Source organism: Penaeus japonicus, unplaced genomic scaffold (genome assembly GCF_977035675.1).
Source record: "Penaeus japonicus unplaced genomic scaffold, GWHDUDI00000001_assembly GWHDUDI00000002, whole genome shotgun sequence".
Classification (NCBI taxonomy): Eukaryota; Metazoa; Arthropoda; class Malacostraca; order Decapoda; family Penaeidae; genus Penaeus; species Penaeus japonicus.
This window is the reverse complement of record NW_028234404.1, coordinates 31,297,682-31,311,553: the sequence shown is the minus strand read 5'-3', so window position 1 is coordinate 31,311,553 and position 13,872 is coordinate 31,297,682. Positions and strand designations below refer to the sequence as shown.

General features: G+C 34.1%; 2 protein-coding genes across 2 annotated transcripts in view; one reads left to right on the top strand and one right to left on the bottom strand.

Annotated features, from left to right (window-relative positions):
• Positions 1-2,120, top strand: part of LOC122245535 (uncharacterized) — a 3,630-nt gene extending 1,510 nt beyond the window's left edge. Inside the window, exons 2-3 of the mRNA XM_043003465.2 lie at positions 268-690; positions 1,332-2,120. Coding sequence (XP_042859399.2) covers positions 268-690; positions 1,332-1,589 — 681 coding nt within the window. The 3' untranslated portion in view covers positions 1,590-2,120. The remainder of the gene's footprint in view (positions 1-267; positions 691-1,331) is intronic.
• A 55-nt stretch (positions 2,121-2,175) lies between these two features.
• LOC147472310 (uncharacterized) lies at positions 2,176-8,004 on the bottom strand. Its single transcript, XM_086545299.1, has 6 exons — positions 7,219-8,004; positions 6,861-7,050; positions 6,453-6,644; positions 6,216-6,309; positions 3,585-3,601; positions 2,176-2,329 (listed from the first exon to the last, which is right to left on the bottom strand). The coding sequence occupies exons 1-6, from the start codon at positions 7,994-7,996 to the stop codon at positions 2,176-2,178; spliced, it is 1,425 nt and encodes a 474-aa protein (XP_086401425.1). The 5' UTR covers positions 7,997-8,004.
• Between the last annotated feature and the right edge of the window lie 5,868 nt (positions 8,005-13,872).

Here is a 13,872-nt window from a genome sequence, read left to right as displayed (position 1 = left end):
AAATACTGTAGATTAAAAGAATGCTAATATATACGACTATATTTTTATCAGTTTATATGGTTACTTTCCGATATTATTATTTTTTAAATTTCTCTCGTATGTAAAGTTAAAGTCCTAAGAAAGTCACCCCTTAGCAATAGTGGTATTTAAATATTAAATTGTTGGTACATCGATTAATTCAACCGATGATAAAAACAAAACGTGATGCCAAACCGTAGAGATGCTGGTGATGACGATATGAATAACATGAACGTCTTTATCTCACAGATGATGATGCTGGTAATACCATCGGCGGTAATAATGATCTTCGCGATAATAACCATAACTGTGGTGATGCTGTGTGTAGCCCACAAGCCGTGTAACTGTAGCACACAAGCCGGCAGTACTGGAGGTGGAGGTGGTGTTGGTGGTGATGGCGGAGGCGGCGGCAGTGGCGTTGGTGACGATGGAGGTGGTGGTGTTGGTGATAGCGGCGGAGGCGGAGGCGGTGGTGGTGGTGATGGTGATGGCGATGGCGGAGGCGGTGGTGGTGATGGCGGAGGCGGCGGCAGTGGCGTTGGTGACGATGGAGGTGGTGGTGTTGGTGATAGCGGCGGAGGCGGAGGCGGTGGTGGTGGTGATGGTGATGGTGATGGCGATGGCGGAGGCGGTGGTGGTGATGGCGGAGGCGGAGGTGATGATGATGATAAGGTAATTGTGTGTAACCTTGTTCGTCACAACTAAAGTTGGTCTAAAGTTTATGAGAATAGGCGTAACGTGGACCGATTTCTCGAAAAAACCCGGCAAACCTTTCAAGTGCTGGATATCTTAAGTTTCATATGAAACCAGACTTAAATTTAAATACGCCAGTGTTTCGTGTGCCTAATTTTGGAGTGTGGCGGTTCTTGACAATCATGGAATATACTAATAAACTAAGCGTAAAATCTTCCGTTTAAATTTAATTAATTCTCTGTTGTTAAGTTTAATAAAATATTAGTTTTCAACGTTTCCAGAATATATCGCCCATAATGCGAATGTATGTAAAAATAGAGACGTGTACGAAGAACTTAAAATAAAATATATTAGTTTGTCTGGATGAAAGTAACATTTCTTAAAATAAAGTTAGGAATTGTGCACATGCCTCGAGTTCTTTGAGACAGAATTACCGGTTTCTGTTGCACCTTAGTCTATTTCGTGCACTTTTAGATGAACGATGAGATAGTATAGACTGTATAAGGTACAAGACATTGTCAGCAAAATTAATATATCAAACACGAATGAGCAACAGAATAATGCTTAACAAGCGTGGGTGTGGTAGATAAATGACCTTTTCCTCTTTCTCTAACCGCTAGGATAAGAAGAAAAAGGATAAGGACAAGGATAAGGATAAGAAGGAAGGCAAATCAAAGTCCAAACCCCAGGCTTCCGGATCTACACTCCATCCTGGCGGCTCCACCCCTCGCCCAGGTGGATCATCTCCTCAAGGCCAGTATCTCCATCCCCAAAGGAACCCCCAGCCTGGCAGCAGCAACCCTCAGAATCCCAGGTCCTCTCCCCAGTCTCCTTCCAGGCCTCCGCAATCAAATTCAGGGAGAAGAGGGAGAAGATGAGAACCTTTCAGGCAGAGCGAAGTCCGAGCACCGAGCATCGAATCAAAAGTCGTGAGCTTACCTTTGTTTTGCCTTCTTTCGTGAAAGAACTTGTCTTGATTTTCTTTACCGTTTTGTCATTTGTCTTGGATGGTTGTATGGCCGAATTAATTTAGACTTGTATATAGTACACACACACACACACACACACACACACACACACACACACACACACACACACACACACACACACACACACACACACACACACACACACACAAAATGCCACACAATGTATTATTATGGATAGGCATAGGAACTTAATCAAAATGGTTCATTAACAAATTCAAAGAATGATCATACAGTATTAACATAACCTGATTAACAGATTAATTAGTGTAACAGGACAAAACTAGGTCTGGCATTAACATAAATGTACATATTTTTTCTTCGAACTAAAAATGAACGTTAAATCCGATTTATTACATTCAAAATTCTTGTAAATATCAGATATTTAAGGTAGTGTCATCCTCAATAAAGGATGTAGCAGTACTGCAAAGGATTTCATGTCCATTCCTTTCACGAAAGCCCTCAGTTTGATTATATATTAAACAGTGGTCAAAGTTAGGCGAATACGGCTGTTTACAAAATTGTGATCAGTCCCTGCGGCATAGTTTGGAACACTATACGACTTGTGTTCAGAACGTTTCCCCGAAGCTTGATTGATCTTGCCGTTAGTAGGCTCCGTGTTGAACATCGCACTGTGGTAAATGATGGATCTCTTACTTCAAAATTGATCTCGATTCCAGCGTATATTTTTCCCCGTGCCTTCTGTACATGTTCAATCGTTCACCCATTGAATGTCCATAGTCCAAACTATGTAAGTTTTATGGTGTAACTAGCTTTATATGATGGCTTTTGTAATATTTTTTAGATAATTTCCTTTGGGTACAGTCTGTCCAACTTGTATCTGGCCGTTAACAAACTTTTTGACTTTGACGAGTTTATTGAGACAAGTGATTACGCACATCTCAAAAGGATGAGGTAACATAGGTTATCCTCACCCCAATCTTAGTCCCTCTTTGGGCTCACATATATTTTACAAAACCTTACAGCTATGTCAACATGTTGAAATATATACAGAGCAAAAGACGGGTCAATCACAAGCATACACAATTAAATGTTTACATATCAGGAGAACGATATAACAGTATGGATTATCACCCTCAGCATGCTAAGTCCTCTCCTAAGGTCACATGATTACATACTTGAAATATGTGGCGCACATATATGTTAATAAACTATATTATGCTCCTGGAGGAAATAATTTATCAAAAAGTCAAGAAGTATGTTTGTATTTAACAGGATGATGTATCATAAATGATATTCATTCACATCTCAATAAAATCCTAATTGGGCTATCGTAGTCTAGGCAGAAGGGAAGTCACAATCGGGTATACACTGTTGTCAACTACAATTATGTGGTCGATGCGAAGTGTTTGTACTTCTTTAAAATTTGTATTACCTGGCCATTTCTAAGCATCCATACAGCTTGTTCGGGGAGTCCAGCTACCTCTGAGTTTCTGTAGATCTGAAGCATGGGACACTGTAAGATATAGTGTACTAAGGTGTGTGACCTTGGTGACCTACACACCCTGCATTATTTTTCCTGTTCACCTGTCGGGACACCTAACTCCCAATAGTATTTATACCCTAACCTAATTTTCATGTGCACAGAGTCTTTCCACTTGCTCTTGCCTCTCCCATAAGCGAAGTCTGTGTTCATCGCTAGATGCATATAGTGTTGCAAGGTTTCGCTCGTTTCAATCAATTCGCCTTTCTTAATCTCATCATAGTCTAACTACATCCTCTTGATATTGCTCCTTGCCTGCTTAAGAGTCCGAGCACTTTGTATGTCCACCTCACATTTTTTAGCTGCCTCCTTCGCTACCTCATCCACAGCCTCATTAAGGGTGATACCGACATGCGATGGGATCCAGACGAATGTAACCTAACGTCCCTGGCTTTACAGCCTATGAGCAATCAATCGGCACTCGTTAACAATGTGCTCAGACACAGGGTCCCTGCTGTTAAGAGAGTCCAGCGCTCCCCTACTATCCACAAAAAAGAATGCATCTTTATTAATAATTTCAATCTTTTTAAGTGCTGTCAATAACTCGGCCTGTGTTGACGATATATGATTACTCAGTCTTATCCCACTGCTTGTGGTGACCACGCCACTTGCAGTGAACTGTCTGATGATAACCCCACATCCTGCTCTGCCATCTTTCAAAACTGACCCATCGCAGTAGACATGAGCAATGTCAATGCGTGTTAGACTCTTTATTTTATTACCATATCTTGATTTAAGTTGACCAGGTTCATAAAGCCTCTTATTCATACTGAGGGGATCGACATCTACATTAATCGTCTGATCCTCCCATGGTGGCACTTTCGGGGATGTTTGAAACGATTGGCAAAAGTTTTACAAGCCATAGAATTCTATATCATTTTTAAGCGCCTTCATATATCCTCGTTTGCCCTGTCTATAAAAAGTCCTGATGTTGTCAAAACCGCTGACCATATCTCTCACAAATTTCTTTCCACTTTCTCATGAGCCTAACGGCTGCTATGACATTAATCTCGCTTACTCTCTGTGCAATGCTTTGCAATCCTGTCTCTGTTCTCATTATGTCTATCCTAGCATTCTTTTGACACCCATAGCTTCATTCTGCATGGTTTCAAGCCTTCGGAGCCTCCCCTGACAAGCTATAGAAAGTACTGGTGCTGCATAATCCACCAGAGCTCTTACTGTACTAATGTAGACTAGCCTCAGCAGAGGCACCCCAGGATCCTATCCCTCGACAAGCAAGTGCCCTGAGCGGCCGCAGTCGAGCCTTGCACTGTGTTAGTACGTGATTTACTTCAGCATCCTTGCTTGAGGCAGTGAAGCCAATGTACATACCCAGATATTTATATGTTGACACCTTCTCCACTGTTTTGTTGTTTAGGGTAAGTGGCACGTTGCCTCTTTGTTTACTCTGAAATTTGGTCTTTTCATAACCAACCCCAATGTTTGAGCAAGACTAGTAAATCTGTCCAGCGCTGTTTGTAAATGGCGATGAGTGGTCCCTTGTATCAGTATATCATCTGCATATATGATTGGCTGAACGCCCTTAGGGTATTCCTCTGAAGCTATCTTGTTCATTAGTACATTAAAGAGCATTGGGCTTAAAACACCCCCCTGTGGAGTACCTAGCTCAAAACGTTTCTCCTCTGAGAAACAGCCTTGAAACCATACGCAAGCTTTCCTATCTGTCAGATAGTCACCAATCCATCTCAGCAACTTTCCTGTTACACCCAGTCTTGTCAATTCATACAGAATGACCTCCCCATTAGCTTTACCAAAGGCTCCCTGTAAATCTATAAAGACTCTACACTTTTCTGCATCATTGGATAAACACTGAATTACACAGTCTGATCTTCCCTTTCCCTTCATAAAGCCGTACAAATTAAAAGACAGTTTATCTTCAATCATGTACATTAGTCTATTTAATAATATTCGCTCCATCATTTTACATATACAGGAAGTCAGAGATACAGGTCTATAACCGCCAGCTGATTTTGGAATAGGTATTATAATAGCTTTCTTCCAGGCCTTCGGTAATCTACCCTCAGCGTAGCTCATGTTAAATAGGTCAATGAGAGGGCTGTTCGTCATGCTTGCTAATAAGTTGAGAATATCATATGTCACTCCATCTTCCCCTAGCGAAGTGCTTTTCCCTCTTTTAACAGCATTTAAAAGTTCGTGTGTAGTTATTGGCTGACAAGATACTGCAATGATGTTTGCGGATGAAACAACCTGTCCGATTCTTACGGCTTCCCATGCAAACAAAGCGTCACGAGTGCTCTGTGGTAATGAAACCAGAGAAGATGCCTTTGCCCATTTCTCAATATGTTTGTTTGCCTCTTCCTCTGGGTGTGTGTGACCGATGAGGTTATTTGTTTTTCCCCTTACCTTGTTTACATGGTACCATATGTCTTTGAGACTTTTACTTTCCTCAATGTTTTGCGCGAACTCTGACCAATACTTTTCTCTTACTTCCCTTCTTTTCTCCCCACACATCTTTTATATGTTAAGTAGTATGTCCTTATCTTCTTCCCGCCTGCCTTTCTTAGCCCATTCCCAGTGTGCCATCCTTAACATTTGTGTCCACCCTTTAAGTGTCTTATCACTGCAGTATCTGTTTTTCCGTGCTCCTTGTTTTTTCTCCTTTCTGTGTGACTTAGCCTTTGTAGGTAAACATCTTTCTATCGCACTTAACAAATCCTCGCTGAACCTATCTAAACTTAGGGGTGTGTAATCTCTGTATCAGCCCTCCATATTGTAAATAAACAATTCTTTGTCACTTGTGTCTAAGACAAGCCTTTTTCTTTTGAATTTAACTTTTTTACCTAAAGCTAACTTAATATGCAAAGCGAAATGATCACTAAGTAGTTCACTTACTATTTCACATTCTCCTTGAATCCCCTGACCGCCAAGCAGACAGGCATAATCAAGTCGTCCACCCTTGATGTGTGTCGCCTCTTTACTACCCAGCAAGCATGCATCAGGCCTATCTTTGAGAAATTGATAAAATCTGATACCGTTATCATGCCCATCTCCTCTAATTGTGGGTGCCTAGCATTAAAGTCGCCCACTATCAGAGTCGAGTCAGAGTACATGCAATCTGGTAGGTATCTGAGATCAAAGCATCTCCCAGAGATGTATACATTTGCAATATATACTTCACCTTCTTGTAAATACAGCTTCACACATACACTTTCAATACCTTTATTTCTGCACGGTATCTCTAGCAGTTCAGAAGGTATTGCACTTTTTACATAAGTAGACACTCCCCGTATCCGGTCTCCGGAATTAAGATATGCTCTATACCATTGAGTTTAAGAGTGTCACCTTTTGTGTCCCTAGTTTCCTGGAGACAAATTACGTCTATGTCATTTTTCAACACGAAATAGTGGACGTCTGTTGCTCTAGTAAGTAAACTACTCACATTCCACGACACTATCTTAATACTACCACACTCCATCAGACCTTTATGGTTTCCTTATATTTGGCAAACAGTTCCTGGATGTTTGCCCACTCTTCCTGAACTAACTCCCACTTTCCAAGAAGTTTATCCTTTTCAGCGTCTTTGCATTTAAGTAACAATGACCTGAAGGTCGTTGATGTTGTTCCTTCCATTACACTCGGAATTATTTTCCTTTCTTTTCCCTTGATCGTAATTTTACTTTGTGTTTTTCTCAGCCACCAAAACACTGTTGTCTTTCTTTGGCATTTCTTGCTCGGGAGCTTCTTCCTCAGCCTCCACTCCCTTTTTGATGTCTGTTACAGCACTATCCATCACTATCGCAATCTTTTTTTCAATTGCATCCATCCTCTCCAGTAATGTATGCAGCATTCCAGCAATTGCAGATATCTCTTTTACCGGAGAATCTGCATCACTGTCCCTCGTCGTTTCTTGGGCTGCAGTGTCTTCTGTCGTCTGGCCGTTGATTTGTTTGTTCATGGCATTCCGGTCATCTTCCTGGAGTTGCAGTCCTCGAGGTGGGCCTTGCAACCAAGCATTGGGGGGCGGTATAGGAATACTCTCCTGTACAGATCGTCTGGTGGTCAGTCCTCTTGCCTTTTCCTCGGTTTCTTTACGGGAAGCCGAGGAATTAGGTTTCACCTTTGACCTCGCCTTGCATGACAGAGCCCCAGCATTGTGCGAGCCTCCGCAATTGCAGCAGCAAGGTTTCACCCTCTCTCCTTTTTCTATTTTTTCTCTGCAAATCCTGGAGTCATGCTTCCTGCCGCAGAATCTGCACCTGGCGTCCTGCTGACAGGTCCACGACTTGTGTCCCCATCTGCTACACTTGAGGCACAGGACTGGCGGCTCCACATACGGCGCCACCCTCCTGTACCCCGCCCCAGATATGAAGACCTTCTTCGGAACTTCTCCTTTCATGAGGGCAAGTAGCTGACATCGCTCCTCGCCTCGTGACGCGTGCCTTTTCACCCAAACAATCCTCTCGTCGCAGAGGAGAAAGTCTGGGTCTAATTCTAAGGGGTACTGAAATATAATGACCTTCGTCATTTTTTCCCCTTTCTGTGGGACAACCAGCACTGTCCCCTTATATCCCTGAGATGTCAGGAACTGCTCCGCTTCCTCGTCCTTTACCGTAAGATACGGTCTTCCTTTCGCTTCCTTTAGCAGCGGCTCAAAATGGCAATGTTCTTTTCCAAGTTCCATTGCCCACTCTAGTTTTTTAATGAAGGACATTTTGCAGGATTCTGGGAATAACAGCCTCCTCCTGCCCTTCCCACTGTCACTGACCTCATGCACGAGAGCTGCCTTGTTGACTTCCATATCGTCGTCCTTCATTTTTTTGTCCTTTCTTTCAAATTCGCTTTCCGAGTCACTGGAGTTGTCACTCGTGCTGTCTTTTCTGAATCACTTCATGCCTGTTCCGTCATTATTAATCGGAGTTCCGTTAGTGCAGTCCATTTTGTCATTTGCCGGATCAGAATCCAGGGACACCGAAGTGGCAACGGGAGCCATGTTGACAGCTGGCGACCTGATGTTTCGCTGTGGTCACCAGCGAATACGCTAGGGCAATATGCAATATAATCACATAGCCTTGAAAATGATAAAACGTACGCAAGAGATACGTAAAATTTGCTGGAGGATCCAAGTCACCTCACCCGCTCCCTGTCCAAGGACCAAGTGGGGGGAGGGGGGTAAACACAGGATTCTAGGAATCTTTCACGATTGAGGACACCACTAGAAACACGTCCTGCTTCTACGAGTGATACAACACGACTGCATTAACAAAAGACCTATATTGTCAGTTTCATATTAAAGTGCTGAATGGCCCTTGCTGCCCCAGTGCTTGGTTTAGAGCCTAAATCTTATAAATAATAATTGTCAGTTCCATAGGAGTTTAGATCACTCCATAATTCTGTTGATCATCTGAGACGAACTCTCTCATACCTTACAAAAATCAGCTATAAAAAGGAGTGTACAGTGAAGTTGAGATACACGAACAAGCCATGCCTTATACCTCAAGGTTTCATTTCTCCTTCAATTCACGTTTTTGTTAGTTCAGTTAGAAAAATAGTTCTTAATAGAAGAGGGCTGCCTTTGCCTCCGTTAAACCGGTAAATCCAAGTGTGAGACAGCATATGACAGGCATTCTAAAAAACGTAAGGCTACAAAGCTCTCTCTCAGGTATGGCTTTTAGCTTTGGCCCATGCCAAACGTGTCGCACAGTTTTGGCATTATAAAAATTTTTCTTGCAACTTTTTGTTATGTTTTACCATATCGTGAAGTCTATATTAACCATTTACATTATGCCAAAGTGTATTACGTGTATTACAATCTTTACATAGCTCTTCGGTTTACACTATGTAAAGGAAGTAATGGTATTATGGCTAAACAAAATGTATTTATTAAAGTTTTAAGAATTTTATATTTACGAAAACATCAATACAATATGCAAATAAATTATTTGAAATCAATCTAGCATGTATTTAGTGAGGTGCCGCTTTAAGCAGATGTACTAAGAAAGCTCTCCACACTCTGACCACAACATGGTCGCAAAAGGGATCTTTATTTAATTTATTATGTGTTGAGCTGATGCTGGCTCTCTTGTGGCATGCTAAGGGAACAGGCTTGTCCCCTCATTAACTGTAAACCCTATATTTATATTAGCGCATTCGGGAAAGTTAAGGTTGTCATCGTGGAAATCATGTTCAGGGATAAAAGTGCTGGGAAGCAGTATTGCTATGATTAGCATTTAGTTGTTTTTTTCAACCTTTCGGCAAAATTTGCTCAAGTGCACATGCTTTCAGTATAATTTGTACAGATTTAGCATAATCTTTACATTTAAGGATTCTTCTGTTCGTGAATTTTTTTTTTTTTTTTTTTTGCCATTTCATCAACTTCGCAGAGTAATTTGACATTAATAGTATCTAGGCCTAGGGCCTCTTGACCGACCCAGGACTTGCTAGCCAATCTTATATCAATTCATCTTTATCAGTATGTTTATTTTTTGGAGGGGTTCGTTTTCATTTTTTTTATGCAGTATTAGTCATTCTACTTGCAGTATCATTGCGTTTTCATTTTTTTTTATGCAGTATTAGTCATTCTACTTGCAGTATCATTGCATTTCGTATGATACATCTGTACAGGAAATCTACAGCAAATATATTGAATGAATATCGTCTTTTCTGCTTTCATAAGGCGGATAAATCACAAGCATACAGAATTGAGTGTATACATTTCACGAGAGCAATATAACAAGATAGATTTTCATCCTCACCATGACGAGTATATTCCTGGGAGTGTATTCGTGATGGGCGTAAATGTTAACAAAATACAATTATGCTCCTAAATCACAGAATCGATCAGAATGTCAAGAAGAATATTTTGGATTGCAGCAGGATGTTGTATTACTTTCCAACGTCTCGGTAAAATCCTGTTCGGGCTATTCTAGTCTTAGCAGAAGGGAATTCAGTCCAGTATGAGAAGAGCTGCAAGTATTTTTGCCAGCTGATCCATCGGTCCCGTTGGTAGAAGAAAGGTATGAATGAGACTGAATCTCTACACCGCAAGAGATGTATTTGACGCGTTTCGACGGAAGTCTTCCTCGAAAATACAGTATTAATACATTTATCGAACAAGAACTGACGGTTCACCTGACGATCTTGATCTGTGGCTTGTTACACCGTATAATTGATATTGCCGCAACCTTGGATAATTTGAATCTTCCCGATGCGGTGTTTTCCTTCGTCGCGAAATATGCAGCTTCCATTACTTTTCGTCTTTTTTGCAATCCTTCTTGGATGGCTTTCGTATGCTTCCTATCAGGTAGATGTCCCGGCTCATCTGTGGTGAAGGACGTCAGCTCGATGATCGCTGAAGCTACGTCTTGTTTCAAATAGGTTAAATAAAATAAAATAGGTTAAATAAAATAAAATAGGTTAAATAAAATAAAATAGGTTAAATAAAATAAAATAGGTTAAATAAAATAAAATAGGTTAAATAAAATAAAATAGGTTAAATAAAATAAAATAGGTTAAATAAAATAAAATAGGTTAAATAAAATAAAATAGGTTAAATAAAATAAAATAGGTTAAATAAAATAAAATAGGTTAAATAAAATAAAATAGGTTAAATAAAATAAAATAGGTTAAATAAAATAAAATAGGTTAAATAAAATAAAATAGGTTAAATAAAATAAAATAGGTTAAATAAAATAAAATAGGTTAAATAAAATAAAATAGGTTAAATAAAATAAAATAGGTTAAATAAAATAAAATAGGATAAATAAAATAAAATAGGTTAAATAAAATAAAATAGGTTAAATAAAATAAAATAGGTTAAATAAAATAAAATAGGTTAAATAAAATAAAATAGGATAAATAAAATAAAATAGGTTAAATAAAATAAAATAGGTTAAATAAAATAAAATAGGATAAATAAAATAAAATAGGTTAAATAAAATAAAATAGGATAAATAAAATAAAATAGGTTAAATAAAATAAAATAGGATAAATAAAATAAAATAGGTTAAATAAAATAAAATAGGTTAAATAAAATAAAATAGGATAAATAAAATAAAATAGGTTAAATAAAATAAAATAAGAAAAATAAAATAAAATAGGTTAAATAAAATAAAATAGGTTAAATAAAATAAAATAGGATAAATAAAATAAAATAGGTTAAATAAAATAAAATAGGTTAAATAAAATAAAATAGGATAAATAAAATAAAATAGGTTAAATAAAATAAAATAGGTTAAATAAAATAAAATAGGTTAAATAAAATAAAATAGGTTAAATAAAATAAAATAGGTTAAATAAAATAAAATAGGTTAAATAAAATAAAATAGGATAAATAAAATAAAATAGGTTAAATAAAATAAAATAGGATAAATAAAATAAAATAGGTTAAATAAAATAAAATAGGTTAAATAAAATAAAATAGGTTAAATAAAATAAAATAGGTTAAATAAAATAAAATAGGTTAAATAAAATAAAATAGGTTAAATAAAATAAAATAGGTTAAATAAAATAAAATAGGATAAATAAAATAAAATAGGTTAAATAAAATAAAATAGGATAAATAAAATAAAATAGGTTAAATAAAATAAAATAGGATAAATAAAATAAAATAGGTTAAATAAAATAAAATAGGTTAAATAAAATAAAATAGGTTAAATAAAATAAAATAGGTTAAATAAAATAAAATAGGTAAAATAAAATAAAATAGGTTAAATAAAATAAAATAGGATAAATAAAATAAAATAGGTTAAATAAAATAAAATAGGTTAAATAAAATAAAATAGGATAAATAAAATAAAATAGGTTAAATAAAATAAAATAGGTTAAATAAAATAAAATAGGATAAATAAAATAAAATAGGTTAAATAAAATAAAATAGGTTAAATAAAATAAAATAGGTTAAATAAAATAAAATAGGATAAATAAAATAAAATAGGTTAAATAAAATAAAATAGGTTAAATAAAATAAAATAGGTTAAATAAAATAAAATAGGTTAAATAAAATAAAATAGGATAAATAAAATAAAATAGGTTAAATAAAATAAAATAGGTTAAATAAAATAAAATAGGATAAATAAAATAAAATAGGTTAAATAAAATAAAATAGGTTAAATAAAATAAAATAGGTTAAATAAAATAAAATAGGATAAATAAAATAAAATAGGTTAAATAAAATAAAATAGGTTAAATAAAATAAAATAGGTTAAATAAAATAAAATAGGTTAAATAAAATAAAATAGGTTAAATAAAATAAAATAGGTTAAATAAAATAAAATAGGATAAATAAAATAAAATAGGTTAAATAAAATACAATAGGATAGATAAAATAAAAAAGAATAAATAAAATAAAATAGGTTAAATAAAATAAAATAGGTTAAATAAAATAAAATAGGATAAATAAAATAAAATAGGTTAAATAAAATAAAATAGGTTAAATAAAATAAAATAGGATAAATAAAATAAAATAGGTTAAATAAAATAAAATAGGTTAAATAAAATAAAATAGGTTAAATAAAATAAAATAGGTTAAATAAAATAAAATAGGATAAATAAAATAAAATAGGTTAAATAAAATAAAATAGGTTAAATAAAATAAAATAGGATAAATAAAATAAAATAGGTTAAATAAAATAAAATAGGTTAAATAAAATAAAATAGGTTAAATAAAATAAAATAGGTTAAATAAAATAAAATAGGTTAAATAAAATAAAATAGGATAAATAAAATAAAATAGGTTAAATAAAATAAAATAGGTTAAATAAAATAAAATAGGATAAATAAAATAAAATAGGTTAAATAAAATAAAATAGGTTAAATAAAATAAAATAGGATAAATAAAATAAAATAGGTTAAATAAAATAAAATAGGTTAAATAAAATAAAATAGGTTAAATAAAATAAAATAGGTTAAATAAAATAAAATAGGTTAAATAAAATAAAATAGGTTAAATAAAATAAAATAGGTTAAATAAAATAAAATAGGTTAAATAAAATAAAATAGGTTAAATAAAATAAAATAGGTTAAATAAAATAAAATAGGTTAAATAAAATAAAATAGGTTAAATAAAATAAAATAGGATAAATAAAATAAAATAGGTTAAATAAAATAAAATAGGTTAAATAAAATAAAATAGGTTAAATAAAATAAAATAGGTTAAATAAAATAAAATAGGATAAATAAAATAAAATAGGTTAAATAAAATAAAATAGGTTAAATAAAATAAAATAGGTTAAATAAAATAAAATAGGTTAAATAAAATAAAATAGGTTAAATAAAATAAAATAGGTTAAATAAAATAAAATAGGTTAAATAAAATAAAATAGGTTAAATAAAATAAAATAGGTTAAATAAAATAAAATAGGTTAAATAAAATAAAATAGGTTAAATAAAATAAAATAGGTTAAATAAAATAAAATAGGTTAAATAAAATAAAATAGGTTAAATAAAATAAAATAGGTTAAATAAAATAAAATAGGTTAAATAAAATAAAATAGGTTAAATAAAATAAAATAGGTTAAATAAAATAAAATAGGTTAAATAAAATAAAATAGGTTAAATAAAATAAAATAGGTTAAATAAAATAAAATAGGTTAAATAAAATAAAATAGGTTAAATAAAATAAAATAGGTTAAATAAAATAAAATAGGATAAATAAAATAAAATAGGTTAAATAAAATAAAATAGGATAAATAA

Bases quoted from the DNA above. Each gene is read 5' to 3' on its own strand.
- LOC147472310 (XM_086545299.1), bottom strand. From the start codon at position 7,996: ATGAAGGACGACGATATGGAAGTCAACAAGGCAGCTCTCGTGCATGAG. The intron at 6,645-6,860 runs GTAAAATTACGA...GGAGTGTGGTAG, and splicing joins GTGGCTGAGAAAAACACAAA to TATTAAGATAGTGTCGTGGA. The intron at 6,310-6,452 runs GTAAAAAGTGCA...CTTTGATCTCAG, and splicing joins TACGGGGAGTGTCTACTTAT to ATACCTACCAGATTGCATGT.